The sequence below is a fragment of the Nymphaea colorata genome, chromosome 11 (genome assembly GCF_008831285.2).
Source record: "Nymphaea colorata isolate Beijing-Zhang1983 chromosome 11, ASM883128v2, whole genome shotgun sequence".
NCBI classification, from domain to species: Eukaryota; Viridiplantae; Streptophyta; class Magnoliopsida; order Nymphaeales; family Nymphaeaceae; genus Nymphaea; species Nymphaea colorata.
Window position 1 is genome coordinate 11,188,748 of NC_045148.1, and position 19,690 is coordinate 11,208,437.

The 19,690-nt window shown below is 38.3% G+C and overlaps 1 protein-coding gene across 9 annotated transcripts in view; it reads left to right on the forward strand.

Moving 5' to 3' along the window:
• Nucleotides 1-18,268, forward strand: part of LOC116264022 (phospholipid-transporting ATPase 2) — a 64,274-nt gene extending 46,006 nt beyond the window's left edge. For 8 of the 9 annotated variants that reach the window (XM_031643919.2, XM_031643918.2, XM_031643917.2 and 5 more), the window contains 15 exons: nucleotides 831-927; nucleotides 1,023-1,132; nucleotides 1,226-1,390; nucleotides 2,934-3,088; nucleotides 3,241-3,321; nucleotides 3,427-3,547; nucleotides 5,694-5,800; nucleotides 6,109-6,240; nucleotides 9,001-9,154; nucleotides 13,227-13,344; nucleotides 13,537-13,710; nucleotides 13,887-13,938; nucleotides 15,408-15,535; nucleotides 17,413-17,563; nucleotides 17,646-18,268. In XM_031643919.2, coding sequence (XP_031499779.1) covers nucleotides 831-927; nucleotides 1,023-1,132; nucleotides 1,226-1,390; nucleotides 2,934-3,088; nucleotides 3,241-3,321; nucleotides 3,427-3,547; nucleotides 5,694-5,800; nucleotides 6,109-6,240; nucleotides 9,001-9,154; nucleotides 13,227-13,344; nucleotides 13,537-13,710; nucleotides 13,887-13,938; nucleotides 15,408-15,535; nucleotides 17,413-17,563; nucleotides 17,646-17,981 — 2,081 coding nt within the window. In that variant the 3' untranslated portion in view covers nucleotides 17,982-18,268. Of the gene's footprint in view, nucleotides 1-830; nucleotides 928-1,022; nucleotides 1,133-1,225; nucleotides 1,391-2,933; nucleotides 3,089-3,240; nucleotides 3,322-3,426; nucleotides 3,548-5,693; nucleotides 5,801-6,108; nucleotides 6,241-9,000; nucleotides 9,155-13,226; nucleotides 13,345-13,536; nucleotides 13,711-13,886; nucleotides 13,939-15,407; nucleotides 15,536-17,412; nucleotides 17,564-17,645 lie in introns of those variants that run through there. The other variant, XM_031643924.2, reaches the window with a different exon arrangement.
• The last annotated feature ends 1,422 nt before the right edge of the window (nucleotides 18,269-19,690 follow it).

Genomic DNA, 19,690 nt, shown 5'->3' on the forward strand with positions numbered 1-19,690 from the left:
ATTCTTCAATCTTTGGAAGACAGCAAATCGAATAGCCAAAACAAGGCTCTGGTACCATGCAAATCAGGCCCAATCAAGGCAAAATGCTTCAAGAGGTACACCCTTGAAGCTTCCACCAACTTTAGTAAGTAGCATTCAATAGACCTCAAACAAGAGGAGAAGAAAATATATTCATCACAACAAAAGATACAAGAGAAGGCTAAAAAGCCGTAGCAAAACAAGGTACAATAGTCCCTTACTTATAATACAAGGAAAGGAGAAGAGAAAGAAGGGAGATGGCTGTTGGGCCATCTCCAACGGCTAGAAATCTAGCCGTTGGAGACTGGTCCAACAGCTAGTTGTGCTAATATATGTAATATACATACATATAAAGTTATAAACTATGTCACACGAACACTTCAAAATAGGCCGCACACCTGTGTCGACAGAGCGATCCCGACACGGGACACGGTAGGTCTTTCTAAATTCCAAATTCAGTTTAGAACTTAGACCAACATGAGATTCTTTGGGGAAACAGAGATTTTGGAATTTAAAAACTTATATGTTTTTTTGCATCCTTTATGATTTTTAATGTTCTTTTTTCATTTTATCTTTTTTTAGAATATAATATTTGCCGTCTCCACGTATCCCACAATTGTGAAAATTGCCGTGTCTGCACCCGTTTCCCCGCACCCATGTGACTTAGCATATAAATATATATATAGATAGGAGTACATACATTCTAACAACATTATGTGTTGTTGGTTTTAACACTGTTAACGCATATTTTTCTGATGTTGGATGCGGCTTCCAAGAGTTTCTAAAATCTAAACTAAAAAAGGCATTTTCAGATGTTGAGCTGCTCCATGCCTGTACTAGCAATAATACTGATGTCATCAGATTCCTTGTCGTTATGACGGTGTGTAATACTGTCATACCTCTCAAAAGGTGCTGCTATAACCTTCTTCCCTATTTAATGTTTCTTAGTTCTCTTAGTTATGTAACTGAATTTTTGTTCCTACTTATCACTTGAATTATTTCAGCCAAGACGGATCCGTGTCATACAAGGCTCAATCACAGGATGAGGAGGCTCTTGTCCATGCAGCAGCTCAGTTGCAAATGGTTTTCTTTAACAGAATGGGAAATATACTTTGTAAGAACTAGCCCTTTGCATCACATTGATTTCTTTCTTCTAGTTTCTGAGATTTGCTTGATAATAACTATCTACTGGGTCTCTGGCCTGCAGATATCAATTTTAATGGTGCAGTCATTCAATATGAGATATTGGACATCCTTGAGTTTACGTCTGATAGGAAACGAATGTCGGTAGTGGCAAAGGATTGTCAAAGTGGGAACATAGTCCTCCTGTCAAAAGGAGCAGATGAGGCAATTCTTCCATATGCATGTTCTGGTATAATAAATTGAACATAGATGCCCTGGTCTTTTGAATTACAATTTTCTAAAATGTTTTTCTCATTCTTATTTCCTGTATTCAAACTGCTGAAGTCAGTCCTGTCATTAAGCTGGTAACCTTTGTAAGTTTCAGAACTTTGTCCTCCGAAACTATGTCCTCTGCTGGTCCATGGTCTTTTTTGTCCAACAAGATTTGATAACCTTTTCTGTTATTATACTCACTGAAATTTCAGTAGATGCTCTTATGCACTGCCCCTACATTGACATTTTGTGTGATCACATTGTTTTCTGTATGTAATTTAACTTGTGTATTGGGGAAAAAGTATTTGTAATATAGTGTATTGAATACAAAAGAATGGTGTAAGAAGCAAGGACAATGAAAAGTTAAATGTAATTTGTTTAGGCTGTATTTCAGGGAAAATGTAATTCAACTGATGCCTTGAAACTTGAAGGCTAAACTTTGGGTCAAGTGCTCTCTAACTTAATATGTAGGCACTCTGTATAAGTAAGGTAATGAAGAGCTACTTTTTATTTTTCTCGTCTATACTTAAGGGAAACTGTTACTGGGAAGTGTTATTTATGAAAATTAAAACTTTGGACAGAGTGCAACCTAACCTGTGCAGCCTTTGCTCCATAGAGAGAGCAGCCTAGAAATTTTTATGAATCTAATATATTGGTTAGAAACATAAGTTTCATATGCCCATATTAAAAAAAAATAAATGTACTTTTTCATATCTTATATAAGGTTAGTTCTTTGTTAATCTGATATAAGTTTGTTCTTTGTTAAGTATGAGTCTGTTCTTTCTTCTTTGCTGCAAAAAATAGTAATTCTTACACTTACTTCATTAGGTTAAATAGCAAGTGCTTCATTTTTAGCATTTCTAATCACCTTATTTTTCTGTGTTTGCACCTTTTAAGATATTTAGGTAGTTTTGTAATTGATGTTGCATGAGACATGAGGGACGAAAAGGTGAAAATGTTAGTAGGGGAAACTGATAGGAAAGCATAGTTTCTCTAGTTCATCCTCTTAAATGTGGAAAAAACAAGTTATCTATAGAATTGGGAAGAAAAGCAAGCCTGAATTCTGTGCCTACCGAAGAGGATGCACCTCTTGTTTATCATGGCATCACCTTGTAGTCATTTGAGAGATGGTGGTGCTTTTTCCATTTTAGGAACTTGGAAGTTGGATATCCATTCTATATTAGTCTTGAATATTATTGGCTTATGAATTTTGATTTTGTGCAACTCAAGAGTAGAAATTCTGTTTCCGTCTAACTTCTTTCTCAACTTTTTGGCTTAGATAACTTGTTGTACTTTCAATTGATGTTGCTACTGTTCATTATATTCTAGAACTTCCTCCATGAATTATTGAAAGATTGATGATGCATAATGTTAGGGACTTTTGAAGTGGCTCTTTATCTTCACTTCCAGTTTAATATATATAGTTGGTATGTAGACATGATAGCACGTTGTCCATATGTACATTAGGGCAATAACGTGATTTTTAATGAAAAAATTGCTTCAAAACTGGAAACACTCAGGGCAACAAGTAAGGGATTATGTTGAAGCCGTGGAGTGCTATGCACAATTAGGGTTGCGAACGCTTTGCTTGGCATGGCGAGAATTATCAGAAGATGAATATAGAGAATGGTCTGTGTTGTTTAAAGAGGCTAATACTTCTCTAGTTGACAGGGAGGTGAGCTGTTTAGTTTTGAGATTTTGATTTTTCTTTACTTTTTGGTTTCTGCTCAAGTGATTCTTTCTGATTGAACTCTGGCTTTGGTGAAATGTTTGAGTTGTATAATGAAGTTGTAAAGTTTGTCAATGCATGCAAATCATTCTCTTTAGTGGAGAAGTGCTGAAGTTTGCCAACGTTTGGAACACAGTCTTGAGGTTCTTGGGGTTGCTGCAATAGAAGACCGTCTGCAGGTGATTCTCTTTTTCCTCCTCTGGTGGGTATTGTTTCATGCAATAGCTTGCCTTCTGGTTTGACTTAAGTAGATTGTCTTCTTTTTTTTTTGGATGCCATTGCAGGAAGGTGTTCCTGAAACAATCGATCTGCTTCGGAAGGCTGGAATCAACTTTTGGATGCTTACTGGTGATAAACAAAATACAGCCATTCAGATAGCGCTTTCTTGCAACCTAATTTCTCCTGGTTAGTCATGCTTCATTCTTCTTTTCTCATGAGCCCAGGTCACTTTGTCTCGTCAAGGCAGATTGTTACAAGGAGCTGAAACATTTTGTCTTGTTATTATTTGAATAACTTTCATAAAGAAAATTAATAATCTTTCATAATATAAGATCATGAATTTCCTTCTGTGTGCAAGCTGTATGTGAATGATTATGTTATTGATAAATGATTAAACAACTTTATTTAGTTTTGGGGTATCTTCTGAGACAGACAATATTTCTGGCTGAAAATGGGATAACATTGGTAAGATAGTAGTGGCCGTGACCATTTGATCATGGTTGATTGGACTATGATATATGTAATTCTCAATTTAAAACAGTCATATGATCGAATATGTTAAGAAATAGGGTACATGTATGCATATATTACTTATTTTTATGTATGAACATTACATATATAAATATAAGCTGATAATATATTATTGATAGGTCGTCTCTTTTAGGCTTTATTCTTTATTATTTTTGTTGAAGTTGAGGTATTTTTTAGAATATTAAATAACTTGACAGTTCTTTAATTATTTTCACAAAACTTTTCGTTTACATTGTAATTTTGTTTTTACCCTAATTCTCCCTTAAGTAAGGGTTAGGGTACGTGATGAATAAGAAGTTGGACCTGTTTTCTTCTCTCTCCTTCTCTCACGACAACATGGTATCAGAGCCAGCGGCATGATCACTTCAAGCTGCCGGCGACTGGCAGATTTCCGACGATCTCCTCTCCGGTGACTGTCAGGTTTCTAACCCCCCAAACTCTCCCTTCTTAACAAACACTGAATGATCAAGAGGTGACCTTTGGAATCCACTCTGTGAGACAATATCAGATAGTTTATGAAACCACACACGGGGACTTTGTTTCAGTCCATATATGGCCTTTCGCAATTTGCACACCTTCCCACACTCCCCCGAACCTCGAAGCCAGGTGGTTGTTGCATATAAACTGTCTCCTCAAGATCGCCATACAAGAATGCATTTTTGACATTCAATTGATTTACTTGTTTATTTTTTATTTTTTTTCTCCTTGGTCTAGCTGTTGACTAGTCCCAACGGCTAGTGATATCTACCCTCTCCTTTCTTCACTTGTATAAATACCTAACTATTCCTTGTACAAAATAAGCTGTTATGAACAGCAGTTCTTTAGTCATTTGAATAAAGATTACTTATTTCCACTTGCCCTTAGTGCCTATTTCTGCTGCATATTTATTTGGTGACTGTTGCAGTCACATTTTCAAAATATTCCTAATCATGCTGAATATATGCTTTAAGTCCATGCGTCAAATCTCTTGGTGGACACCCATCCTCTAGGGATTGTTTGATTGCCTCAACAATTGATCTGCAGATAAGAATAATGGCATCATGATGTGGGTATCCAGATTCAATGAGGGAATACAAAGAGTCACCTCATGAAAAGAGCCACATCCAGCTCACCTAGACCAGATCATGTTCTCAACTCTCAAGTCTCAACCTCTGATACCATGCTTACGTAGTACAAAACCGAGCATAGAAGATGAGGAGAACTGCTATTGTTTAATTATATATGTTGAACGAAATTATGCTGGTAGATTGGGGTAGTTATTTGAATTTTTAATGTCATCAGTCCTCCTTTATTATTTCTTTTAGATATGTTGGCATATTTTCTAATTCCTGACTAATCTCTATCTAAGAGAGGTTAGTGTTTAATGTAAATTAGTTTTCTCTTCAACTTTTTTCAAGTATCAGAGCGGCTTGAGCCACTTCCTTCTATCTATTTCTTTTCTTCTCCCTTCAGTCCGTTGCATTGACAGACCAGATTCTGGTCTTAGTTCTCTTTTCTTCCTTCATGCAAGATCAGGGGTCTGATCACATCAATTTCAGTATGTGGATGTGATCAGAAGCCCTTGATCTTGTTTTGTGTTGTTGCTGGTGGAGACTCAGGCCTGCACAGATGGTGTAGGCATACGTGAGAAAGCTGATAGGAGGACTGAGAAAGCTGATATTATGGTTCCTTTTGATAAACTTGCTGATGTTGTTTCTGTTGGACATGATCCTGCTTAGTTCTTGTGCTTTCTATTAGGAACTGCTTAGTCATCCATAAGCTATCAAATGGTAGTAGAACTTATGTCAGTTAGATCATGCAGAGCCAAAAGGACAGCTTCTGTTAATAAATGGGAGGACAGAAGATGAAGTTGCAAGGAGCTTGGAAAGGGTGTTGCTTACAATGCGAATAAGCACCTCAGAGCCTAAGGTGCAACTTTGTCATTTTACATCTCAAGTAATTGCGTAAATTGTATAATACAAAATTTATGAATGTGAGGAGCCATTTCAAAAAATATGTTTTCACGTTGTCAAATTCACCATTTTTTTTTCTCTTTCAGGGTATGACTACCTTATCTGTAACTCATAGATATCCGAATACTTTGAAGTATTCTTTTGCTGCTAATGTATTGTCACTAGGCACACAGTAGAAAATGTATAATTTTGTCCAAGTTTAAAAGTGTCAGTGGATGCTTTGAGTTCTCTGAAGGATTTAGAATTGGTGTTTTCTGCATCCAGGATGTTGCTTTTGTTATTGATGGTTGGGCTCTGGAGATTGCACTTAAACATAGACGTGCATCGTTTGCTGAATTGGCTGTTTTATCAAGAACTGCGGTTTGTTGCCGTGTTACTCCATCACAAAAAGCTCAGGTAAACTGGTTTACTTGCTCCTGTGTGCCTTCTTTTCTCATAGTGCTTCCTTTGTTTTTGCATCTTCTGTTGCACGAGGCAGCCTTCTTCTCTTTGTGTTGTTCCTATTGTTGGCATACTTTACCGACTGCTGTTGGTGTATTTTACTGAACATCTTGTTACATCTTCGGGTGTAGCCTTCTATGGTTGGGATACTTTGTTGAATAATATATTTATGTTTTCTCAAATGTGGGGCTTATCAGCTGTAAATTTGGTCTCAAAGGTTAGTCTTTATGAGAGCCAACATTCTGAAGTTGTCCAAAGATCACCTCTAATAATTTAACCTCCTGATTGGACTATAATTGGTTTAATTAAACAAGTTTTCGTGAATTAGATATAAGACCACTATTTGTGGTGGATGAAGGGTGCACGTGACTAAAATTTACAGTGCCTAGGAAAAGAGATGGCACTGACACTTCTTCCATTCTGCTTGGTTTTGAACCATCTTGTGATTAACCTTTATCCTCATGACATGGGCGGGTTTATTTTACGGCCATCTGCAGGTCAGGTCCATAAATATCACATCTCATGGGCTGTTGCACTAGTTCCTTTTGATCTCTTTCTTGTTTCTGTCTAGACCAAGGGAAAATCTTCCCATCCCTTCTCATCTATTGGGTCACAAAATCGTGGGGTCTCTGTCCACCAGGGACTTCATGGGGTTGGAACTTGTGACGTGCTGTCAATTTGGCACAGTAGCAAGTTTCTCCTTCCAGTTGAATGGAGTGCTTCTGGGTATTTTCCTGTGGTTAAATCTGCCTAATACCAGATTATGTTTTTGTCAACTACTATGTTTTTCAAATCTCATGCCTGTAAAGGGTAATTAACATGAAAGCTTTAGTGAACTGAGACAATCATACAGAACCTATCTTTGCTTATATGCCATGTGTGCAGCCACTTTTCCTCCAAATGCTTCTTCCAACTTGGAAAAACACATTGGAAGCCAAATTTGTCGGGGATAAGTTTTCAGTTCTAATCTCACCTGGAAAACCTATTTTGATTATGAGTTAACCAACTAAATCTCAACGATGAGAATGAAGGGAATGAATATGTAGACAAGACAACAGACCTTTTTTTAACCTATATCATGTGGATTCAGGTGTTGGCAACTTGGCATAGTCATAGAAAACACATTTTTTGGAAGAAAATGCGATAAATTAACTGGCTGTTTAAAACTAAAAAAATGTGCATTTTTGAAAAAAACGTTAAAAATGAAAAAGCACGTTTTTTTCAGTTTTTCATTTCTTTTCAGTTTTTTAATGTCAAACAGTTTTTTTTTCATTATCTATTTTTTATATATTGAAAATCTACTTATCTTTTGATGTTTGTGTTATTAGTTTCTCACTTATTTTATTTTCTCCATGTTTTGTTTTTTAAACATTTTAAAAACTTATTGTATTTTTCCCGTGTTTTTCCTATTTTTTTCAAGCTTGCCATATTATACCCGAGAAAAACATCCTCCTTTAAAACTCCGAGACGTTATTCATGACTATGGGTGCTGGTGCAGTATTTCTCAAGACATTGTGGATGTTATTTTTCGTTTCTTCTCAATTTCTTTAGAGATAGATCGTGTTTTAGTTTGAAATAAACAGTCATAGTCGAAAGTTGAATCCAAGATTTCACGTTGCTTGTTTAACCTGTTCTGTTTAGACAACACCTCCTCTGTCTACTTTCAGACCTTATTACTGTTTTTTGTCTAAGCCAAAAAATTAAGGTTCCAAAGCAAGCCTCCTTTCAGAGAAAATGTTGTTATTTGCTCCTGGAAGTAATTTTTATACAAAATCACATAAATTTGGTCTTGATGAAGCCTTTCTATTATGAGCTTGACTGGATGCAGTGTCTGTCTCAGACTCTCAGTACAGTAGCCAAATTGCACTAGAGGTACATGACCACACTGAAGGCTCACTGCATCTCATTATCCTTCCTTCAGACTGCTCAGGCTCGGTGTACTCCAAGGGAAAGGGATGAATGAATCATGCCCTACCCCTGGCACTCCTTGGTGTGTGTACATTCGTCGGACATGACTTTTGACACATATAAAATCTCTCACACATCCTCAGAATATAGCTTAGGATGCCTCTATCTGTACTGCCTTTTCTTTGACTTGGTTCCATAATTCTTCGCTGTAATTTCAGTTGTAGATGCAACCAGGGGCAATACTCATCAGTCGTCACACTAATGCTAGTGAAATAGCCACAATCCTCAAGTTCACATTTCCATACTACACTTCAATCTAAATATGGTTCCATGGCATCTCATATTGAGTTCCAAAATTCATAACAAGGTTTCTCTAGATGTAATGTTTGTAAGCCACATCCACAAGTTCTATATCCCAAGTGAACGTTGTAATATTGCATTTACATGTCCACTCCTTAAATAAAATCAACAAGTACTGCTTATGGAAAACCAATTTGTCCATGATTAGCCAGAAGTGAAAGTACCGATCTTCTTGTTCACCACAGTTTTTGTCCTTGAATTTTGAACCTTAATAATCTTATTTTCTTGGTGTATTTATGACAAATGTGAAACTGTAGTCCTTCTTTACCAACTTGCACAAAAAGTTCAGTTGTTTGACTTTGTGTGGAGGAACTGATTTCCACTATCATGGGTACTTTTTATTAGTAAAGGGATGTCTAATGGCTAATTTTGACATTTTCTTGTATTGGCTTGTTCATCTCGAACATTCAGATAAAGGCACTTTTTTGTTTTGTAAAATACTTGCAGCTCGTAGAAATCTTGAAGTCATGTGACTACAGGACACTTGCAATTGGTGATGGTGGAAATGATGTAAGGATGATACAGCAGGCTGATGTCGGAGTAGGTATAAGTGGGAGAGAGGGGCTGCAAGCTGCAAGAGCAGCTGATTATAGCATTGGAAGTAACTCTCTCTCTCTCTCTCTCTATATATATATATATATATATATATATATATATTTATATGGTGTGCGTGTGTGTGCCCATTGAACTGTAAGATTGCCTTCATTTTTGCATCTAGATATACCTTAAAATGCCCTTTCATTGTCATAATGCCTGTCATATGAATATAAAATGCAAGGACTATTGTACATTCTGGCTGCCCAACAACCTGTAGGATGAAAGGATAAAAGACCCTCTTCTTATATCAGTTCTATGTCACCTGAGTGCGGGGTGCAGTATATATATATATATATATATATATATATATATCTTTCAGCCAAAAGTAAATGACAATAGTTTCCTAGTTTCCCACATGTGCTGTTTTATGCGGCTGCTAGATAATACTCAAAAGAGTAAAAACTAAAAAGCAAAAAATGCATTTGGTAATAACTAATATATATAATTAATATATATCTTAGCTGCACATGTAGGAAACTAGTCTAATATAACTGAAAAACAGCATTTCACATGATTTTCTTAGCTTCACAGCTGCTACATTTAAAAGTTAAAACTCCTACAAGCGCAAACAGAAAAGCTAATAACTAAGATATATCTAAGAACAAAATTCCTCAACAGAAAAAGCATGGCTCGGACAGCATAACTCAACAGAATAAACATGGCTTGAACAGAAATACTGAAATAGATTAACATGTACGGAATACATAAGCAAAAGAATATAAAATATCTTAACGAAAGACAAGTAACAACAATGAAAAAGTGAAAAACTTAGAAGAGCATGCCCAAATTGGGGCAAATCAGTAGGAAATAGGCCAACACATGAAAAAAACGAAATAAGCAAGATACTAAGCATGAAAACATTCATAAGAAACAAAAAAACACAAAAATCGAGCGTTTATTGTTGAGGATATTTTGTCTGTCGTCGAACACTGATGCCTCCTGGCGATGGAGGAGGAAGGGCGGTCGGAAAAACCAGATTCTCACTGGAGGAATCAGCGTAGGAAAGGAGGAGTTCGAGGGAGGTGGGCGGCACTCCAAAGCCTCACTCGTAAACCCTTTCATGCGTGAGCTTTAGGGTTTAAGTTTAAAACTTAAAAGTTAAAACAAAAAAACATCCCCCAAGCACACTTACCTCACCGACTCGCCATTGACCTGAGTCGAGTGCGCGTCGAAAAAGTGACAATTTTAATTCCATGCAGCTGACCGCACAGGACTCGCTTGTGTCACGTTGTTGCTGTGTCTGAGACGAATGCGAACCCGCACCTGCGTCATGTCGATGCAGGTGTGGGCGCCTAAATGGCACACACAGGTGACTTAGGTTGTACACCTGGTGGCATGATTTTCTTGCTGAATGAATGCCGTAATGAGTATCTTGACAGATAGTTCTATGGTGCTAGCAACAGCTTTATGGTCTTTGCATATCTTGTATCAACTATCAAGTTATCAATTAATTTGTTCTAATGGACCAAAATTTAGTAGTTATTGTCTAAAATAACAACAGCACTAGTTGTTGTGGATTTGCACAATGTTTATTTGGATTGAAGATCCAATCCTAATTTTCTAAAGTGGTTTTTGCAATAAATTGCCAACAATCAGACTGTTCCCCTGCGTCTAGAGTCTGTACAGTCCTTTGCTTTTACTGTATTTGCTTTGCTTATGTTGAGTCTTGGTATAAGCTAGTTTGTTCACCTATGTCGGAGTACCCTCCCAAAACGGCTCCCTAAGTGTGATATTGGGATTCCTTGTTTTGGATGGTCGATATCGGGAATTCTGTAAGCGGCTTCGGCCATCCTTGTAAGTAAAGTGTAATAGCTTACTTGCTTTCCCTCGTGATGTACTCTTCTCCTTGAAGTGAAATATATTGCGAGTTTTCTTTCCACACTCTTTGTGCAAATTTGTGTCCTTTGTTTTCGAGAAAGCGTTCAAGTGATCTGTGCCCACTTGAACGAGGCGAAGGCTTGCGGCTTACTAGCGAGAGTTTGCCGCGCCGCACAGTCCGGAGTTGTCGGCCCGTGACAACTGGTATTAGAGCCAGGTTCTGTTCAAACTGGGGAAGCGATCGGAGAGTCGGTGTAGATCATCGCGCCGACTTGCTGCTGTTGAGGAGAACGCCATGGCATCACAATACAATCTGCGAGGTGCCAAAGGCAAGGAGCCGGCCCGCCCAGAGGAGGCGAGCCCGGCCCATGACCAAGGAAACCTGGAAGAGACGGTGAATAGGTTGGTCGCAGATGTGGCCACCCATGAGGAAGCCCTCGGCTTTGCTGCCGAGACCTTTGAGGGATTCAAGGAGGAGATGAAGTTGATGCGGGAACAAATGGCCGAGTCAGTGGCCATGAACCGATCGCTCTCCGACTTGGTGAAGATCCTACAGGACGAAGTTGCTGGACTTCGGGCTTCAAATCAGAGATTGCTACGCACGAACTCAGCTAGTAGTAGCCAAGAGAGGACCAGTAGGGTCGACGTTCAACGTCCGGCAAAGTACAGTGGTAGCCGAGATGCGAGGGCGATCGACAACTTTCTGTTCCAAGTGGACTACTACCTAGACCTGCAGAACGTCGTAGAAGAAGATCTGAAGATCAAGACCGCAGCAATGTTGTTAGAAGGGGATGCTATGGCTTGGTGGAGGCGGAAAATGCTAGACATTGAGAATGGTGATTGCACGATTACTACCTTCGATGACTTCCGCAAACAATTGAAGGGGTACTTTATGCCCGTCGATGCCGAAAGACATGCTTATAGGTTGGTTGCAAACCTAAAGCAAACTGGCGCCTTGAGGGATTACATCCGGGCTTATCAGAAGGTCATGTTGGATGTGCCTATGATGCCAGAAAAAGACAAACTTCACTGGTTCATCATAGGGCTCCAATCTTGGGCCCAGACCGACGTGGAGAGATCGAACCCAGAGACCTTGGAGCAAGCATATGTGGCAGCCGAGCGCTTGGCAGATACCCAACGCAAAAGCTACATTGATACCTTCAAGGCTGTGAAGAAGTCCGACCACGGTGGTAAGAGAGATGACCGGCGAGACCACAACAAAAATGAATCGGTGTTCCAGAAGCCAACCGAGAGAAAAACCTTCTTTTGCAAGGACTACACTGGGCCACCAAGGGAAGTGACTTGCTGGGTCTGCGGAGGTAAGCACCAAGCGCGCGTCTGTCCGAAGAGGGTGAGACCTACCGGGCAGGCCAATGCCGCAAGGGCCACTGAAGACGAGACCGAGGAAGGGCAGACACGAATGGGTGCCGCTCAGACGATCAATGCTGTACAAAGCCGCGCAGCGTCTAGCAGTTTGGTGAACAAGGAGCTGATGTACCTAGACGTCACTCTGAATGGAACGTCTACTGTTGCGATGGTAGACTCCGGGGATACACATAACTTTGTCTCGAAAGAGGAGGCGGAACGAGTGGGATTGAAGCCTGTGCCGCAGCAGAGGACCCTTAAAACGGTGAACTCTGAAGCCAGGCCCATCCTGGGAGAAGCAAAGGGTGTAACGGTTCAGATTCAAGGCTGGACGGGAGTCACTAACTTCTCCGTAGTACCTCTGGATGATTTCAAGGTGATTTTTCCTTTTAATATTTTGTTAACTATTTTAAATGTTTATCAGTCTCTTTGCAAAAAAGTAGAAAACTCATAATTTCATACTTTTTACTTTTTGTATATCTTTTTTATTTTTGAATTCTTGAGAATTTTCCAGAGAAAAACCTTACCAATGAAAGCTCAACAATGATATTCATGATGACGGATCATGCCCTCCTCTATTGCGTACTTCTATAGGCTCCCTATGATGTTTAGTGAGCTGTCGAGAACAATTAAATTGCACAAAATAAAAACTTGTCAGGATCATATTTTTATTAAGTTTATGATAAAGGAAAAGAAAGCTTATACTTGCATTCTTAGGTGTCTTTTAGATCAGACTGTTTCAGTTTGGGATATAGCTGCTTTATTGGTTTCCATGGGTGTCTGCTAATGTGTTTTTAGTTCTCTATGCATTTTTTTTTCATTCTTTTTCGACATATTCTATTGATTTTGAGTTGTCTAATTAAGCATTCACCAGAATATATTTCCATCTACAGAATTCAGGTTTCTTAAAAGATTGATACTCGTACATGGAAGATATTCATACAACCGTACAGCATTCCTATCACAGTATTCTTTTTACAAGTCGCTGCTGATCTGTTTTATTCAGATCTTGTAAGTCTTACTAGTTTTCTTTCTGTTTGTATTTATGCATTCCACAGCCTAGTAATTTGACATTATTTCTGGACGTGATCCGTTATGCATATACTTTTTCATTAGATGTAACTGAGGGGCTGTAAACATTATTTTTCTAGTTTTTTGATATCTGGTGGACTTCTTTTTATGTTGACTTGGAAATATGCACAGTTTTTCTTTCATTTCAGGGGTTTCAGGAACTAGTCTGTTCAATTCTTTCAGTCTGATGGCCTACAATGTCTTCTACACTAGTATTCCTGTAATGGTGAATGTCTTGGACAAGGATCTTAGTGTGAAGACTGTAATGCAGCACCCTCAAATTTTATTCTACTGCCAAGCTGGAAGGTGGGAACTTATAAGTTGACAAGTACTTATGAGTTATAACTGAACAGTGCTTTTGTGTGTGTGTGTGTGTGTGTGTGTACAGCTTTACACAGATAAGCTATAATTGCTGTGCGGTTCCTAGTATAAGCCATATGGTAACTGATATGGCTGATTTTTTTTTTTCCTTACAAAACCAGGCTACTGAACCCTAGTACCTTTGCTGGTTGGTTTGGAAGATCATTGTTCCATGTGAGTAAAAATTTTCTTTGCTATTGTTGATTGATTTACTTTTTTAACTCCATATATGATCCTGAATTGTCTAAGTAAGCAGTACGTTCTGTGGTTTGGGTGTGTTTCTCTCACGTTTTGTTTTGAAGCTGAAGCTCGAGTTTGTTTCACATGATTCTCATGTTCCAGCATTTGCTGTTTTGGAGTCCAGTGTGTAAAGAGTGAAACAATGAAGTGCTTGTTGTAGTTGAAACTTCATTGAGACCTTTGTGTCAGTGGGTTGATGTAACAATTCCTACACAGCAGACACAAAACTATCCCAATAAGGAAGAGGAAAGAGGCACTGAGGCCAATCACCAAAAACACTCAAGAAATTGCCAAGGCACAGACCTTTCACTAACTAATGGTTAGAAGCACTGAAGATACTGGATGACCCTCTGCTTATACAATTGGCCCAGGGTTCAGCTAGCCATTGGCTAAGACCCAACATCTCTAACTGGAGCAATTAGGACGAGCCCCCAACTAGTCAACCCTCTTGGTCAAAGTTCAAACTTCACCAAAATGAAAATGCAAAATAGTTATGCAGAAAAGTAGATACAAGAAAAAAAATACAATAAATGTACATCATAACATACATGTACTTACATAATAACATAACTAAATACATTTTTAACATCTATTGATATATAGGCCATTCCTTAATGGAAGCCATAGCTATAAGAGTCCTGACAGATGTCATAAGGGGCACAGGGGCAACCCTATGGATGGGAGGGGAATCAACAATTTAAATAGAGTGCAGCCATCTATTTTGCTCCATGATAGTATACCAAACTCGCATTCAGCTGATGTGTTTCTTCATGAGACTAGTCTAACCAGAGATGTTAGAAGGCTATCCTTCAACATTCTTGTGCTAGGAGAATTGAGTCAGTTGACACACTTCTCAGAAGTGTCTTGTGCAACGGTCCACAAATTGTTAAACCTATAAGAGGTAGGGAGCTTATGCTCACATTGTAGTCCAATTGGAAGGTCTACACTACATTGTCACCGTTCATCCATGAGAAATAACCAGTGTCATCCTACTCCATTGAATAATTAGCACTTTCCACAGGTCAAGCCTGGTATTCATTTTCTCATATATGAGTTATTCTCATATATATGAGATAATATGACATAACAAGGCTGTGCATACCACTAAATAGCTAGCGCCATTGGTATTCTATCAGAATTTTACACTTATCTTCTTATGCTTATATTGGGGTTAGTTTTCAACTGTACTCAAGCATATCCTACTCAACCACTGCAACTGAAGAGTACATATCAGGAACTTCATGTACTCTTTATGGCATGTCAAGGTTTGGAAAGCTATTTGTCAGCCTATTTGCTAACGCACCAACCAGTTAGTACCAGAAGCTTTCCCTTTCCTGAAGAAAATTCAATCCTGCATGTGATTCATGATTTGGCTAATGTTAGCTTATAATAATCTATAACAGGCACTTGTTGTGTTTATTATTAGCATACATGTGTATGCTGACGACAAAAGGGAAATGGAAGAGTTATCGATGGTTGCACTTTCTGGATGCATTTGGTTGCAGGCGTTTGTTGTTACAATGGAGACCAAGTAAGCTTCTGCTTTTTAATTTTTTAGCAAAATAGTAGTTTAATTCTGTATTATAGCCATCCCAAGCTACCATATTTTTTGTGGTGTGCTTATTTTTTTTCTTCTTCTCTATTTTCTAACTTCAGTTTTTCTCTTAATAAGCCACTTCTATGACCTTTGTGATCAAGGGATTTTCTAACACATGCTAAATCATATTTTCTGTGAGTCAAAGACTTAATGTTTTATCTTTGTTCATTCCAGTAGGTTAAATGCATAAAAAACATGTAAGCAAGATTCATATATCAGCAGATTTTTGAAGAATGGAATGGAAACTAGCTGTGCATGAACTTGCAGTTTAGATGCTCCTGCAAGGACTGGATAGATAGTTTTGGCAACAGTAGCCTCTGATTACTTGACCATTCATAGACATCTACTAGGCTGCACCATCAATCACTTAGATGAAACGTATAAAGACATCCTGAAGATTTGATCTTCTTAATTTTTTGATTTATTATGGCTCAGAAAAAGTGTATTGGTTTTTTGTTCAGAAAAAAAGGTGAAAATATCTTTTTTTGTTGTTGTATTTCTCTTAATACTATTTTCACATGTGTTTAGCTGTTGTGGATCCTGTGTTTTTGGTAGTTTGGATAAGTTATTTTGTTGGAACAATCAATATCTATCTTCCAATACACGACATTCTGGAGCTAGATAGGTGATTCAAGTATTCAACTGCTTGGTGAGTCCACAAGCACACTCCATATACATATAGAACGAGAACCTGGTTCTAGGAATGACAGAATGTAGATTGGATGCAGTGAAAAGAGGTGATCTTCACGTTGTATTTCAATATGTCCATCATAATACCAGGATTTGTTATGGACAGGGGAAGTGATATAGGAAGTAGAGGCAGGGAACAAGCCTAAAAGTTTGCTAGGAAGAGCAGAAGCAAAATATATTTATGGAACGATTATATAGGCAAAAAAAATATAACTCAAATTGTAGCATCAAATATGTAAATAAGAAAAACATGAAAGTTAAACATATAATTATAGTTCTCATATATATTATCATGAAAAATAAAAAATCATTGGAAAAAATAAGAAAAAAACAGTAAAAAAGCTAAAAGATTGAGTAAAAAGTAAAAATAAATTAATTGAGGAGTGAGTTTCCATTGGAAACGAAACAAGCTCTCCACAAATGAGAAACAAGTTTCTCCGCTCTTCCTCTTTGAGAGAAGCATCAAGTTTCTGGGTTTCTCAAATGTGACTTCAAGGAATTTTCTTTTAGGTGTAAGTTTCTGGTTACTATTGTACATCTTCGTCAGTTCTTATACTTGTTTATGGGTGGTTTGTTTGAAACTAAAGGAGACTAGAAGAACAGAAAAAAGAGAGCCTTTTTTTGTTTCAGTGGAATATGTGCAAGATATATATTTGTATGTGCATTTTTGCCTACCTGAAGGTGACGATATACAAGTGGCCCTTTTGTTATTCGAAGTACGTTGTATGGTTTTATGTATTACCCTGAATTTGAGGCGCAAAGTGGACGTAAACTTGATCCCAACCAAGGGATAGCTAAAGTGGAGTTTGGCTTGTGCGCAATAGTTGACATGCTCTTCCAGCAACTAAGACAGTACGTTTCTCATCATGAATAAAATGATAAAAGCCAGTCTAGTAGCAGTATTTACGTTTTCATAATTAGAATCTATTTTTTAAAAAATGGATTGCTTTTAAATCTGTCAGTCATTCTCCACTGAACCGGCTAACCATGTTTCTTTTTTGTAAGATGTCCAGGCAAAAGAACTTGGTAAAACCAGTTTTCTATTCTCTCTCTCTCTCTCTCTTTCTCTCTCTCTTTCTCTCTCTCTAGTTCTCTGATCGCCTTATGTTATTTGACTGCAGTTCGTTCACGATATATCAGCATATTGCAATATGGTTAAACCTTGCTGCTTTTTACATCATCAATTTCATTGTTAGTGCTTTGCCGTTGGCCGGCATGTACACCATAATGTTCCGTGTCTGCAGACAGCCATCCTACTGGTTTGCGATGCTTGTGAGTTCTCTATCGGTTCTCATGAGGATATGGGTGGTTTTCAGTTTCCTCACGTTTTTGAATTACAGAATTTCTGTTGCAGCTTATTGTGGTTTCAGGGATGGGCCCAGTGCTTGCGCTAAAGTACTTCCGTTATACATATAGATCAAGTGCCATCAATGTACTTCAACAAGCAGAATACTCACGATCACGCACATCCGCTCTTGCAAACATTGAGCATCCGCTAAGGGTCGTCGAGAAGGAAGTTTCCCCACTGTCCACACCTCAATCTAAAAGTCGAGCTTCTGTTTATGAACCACTTCTCCACGATTCCCCATCTGCAGCCAGAAGATCTTTGGGATCAAGTACAGCATTTGAGCTTTTTCAATCTCCATCAAGACTTTCGTCAAGTTATTCAAGAAATTGCAAAAATAATTGATTCTTAGTGGTCCATAGTATCACTACAGTGTCTGTACAATCTTTACATAGCAATAATTGAATTTTCTCTCTCTTACCAAGTATACTGGTTCATAAAGCTGTTGTAGCATTTGTAGGGAATCCACTAATAGGTACCATTGATCTTCAACCTGAGATATTGTTTTCAGAAGATTACAGGAAAGCAACGAACTTGCATTTCCTAGTAATAGAAATACGTGAAAGGTGTACAGAGCAGATGTTATGTGAAACGCCGAGGTATCCTAAGGAATTTCTTTTAGTTCTTTCTCACCCATTTATTTTGATTGCCAAAAATGTTTTAGCATTGTGTGCCTTTTGAGCTTGTCCCGAAAATTATCACTATGGTATGAATGAATGGACTAGGGAGTTTCGGCCCTTCTTTGGGCAGTAGGAAATTAGGGGTTTCTTTTTTTGCAGGAGATTTTCCAATGCAGAGCTGCTGGGGTTTTGGGTCCCCTCTATTTTTATTGCTTCAAAGAGTGAAGAATAGACGTACAGAAAGGATAAAAAAACAGTAGGCAAACAGCTACTGGAAACCATCAAGAAAGCCAACTTTGCTCGGGACTTTGAGTGCTGTATTGTCACCAATCTGTGGCCCTGAAAAATAGTTCATTCACTTGTCAGATTTTGAACCAGAAACGTTTCTTCCACTTCCAACCAAAGCCATGGATGTAAGCAGGATTGGAGTCTATTGCTTCTTCATGTTTCACACACTGCTTAGCTTGAGGTGCAACTGCTTTTTAAAGCGGTGTGGAAACCAGTTTGGCTGCTTGAACTTGACTCAAGCTTGGCTCTTCTTTCAAACCAATCAAGTTCCATTACTGAACATGAAGAAACCACATGAGGGTTGTGAAACCGGAGTATCCTTCCAATTTTATCAGATGTCTCCGAAGAGACAAAACCTATTCAGGCTTGAACAAATGGTGGTGCCTGTGGATCTGAACTCATACTGGGTTTCTTGGAAAATAAGTTTGCCAAATTAATTGAAGGGAACAGAATGGAGAAGGTACTTATAGATTAATAAGCGAGCTGTCTGAAAATGTGTAGTTTTCATTAGGCGAATGAAAAGAAACCAGTTACGTATCCGTTTGCTTAGTTGATAATTTTACTTGTCTGGTAAAACTAGGAATTTAGAGTTGATAACTTTACTTTGTCTGGTAAAATTAGGAATTGAGAGTTACTTAGCTCTTGCAACGTCAACAAGTAAGAAAGCAACTTCTTTATACGTTCTTCTTGTACAATTCTTGATGTGCCTTCATGGAAGGATATAGTTCCCGTCTATTCTTATGCCAATGAACTTCACTTTGGGACATCTTAGTATCCTTCTAAATATGAAAGGCATCGTTCAGTTGGATATGCTCCACTGCAAGGATCTGTCATTCCACTAGTAACACTTGCTTCAGGGCCAACGTCGTCCTATTTTACAGAAGCTTGGGTGGTGCGGTTAATCTAACCAGGGACTTGAATTTGGATCCGTTCAGTCGTTGATTCGGTGAAAACGACAGTGTGTGGACGGAAATTACAAAGCTGGTTTAAGTGCATGTTCGGGTGCACAATTACATTACAGCCCCTAAAAAGATAGGCAAATCCCGCCTTCCCCACGGGGACAAAATTAGGAAACAAAAAGCTGTTTCCCCTTGTCGTCCTCGTTGGACGGCAGCATCGTTTGGATAGAGTCTGAGTCGGAGCCCT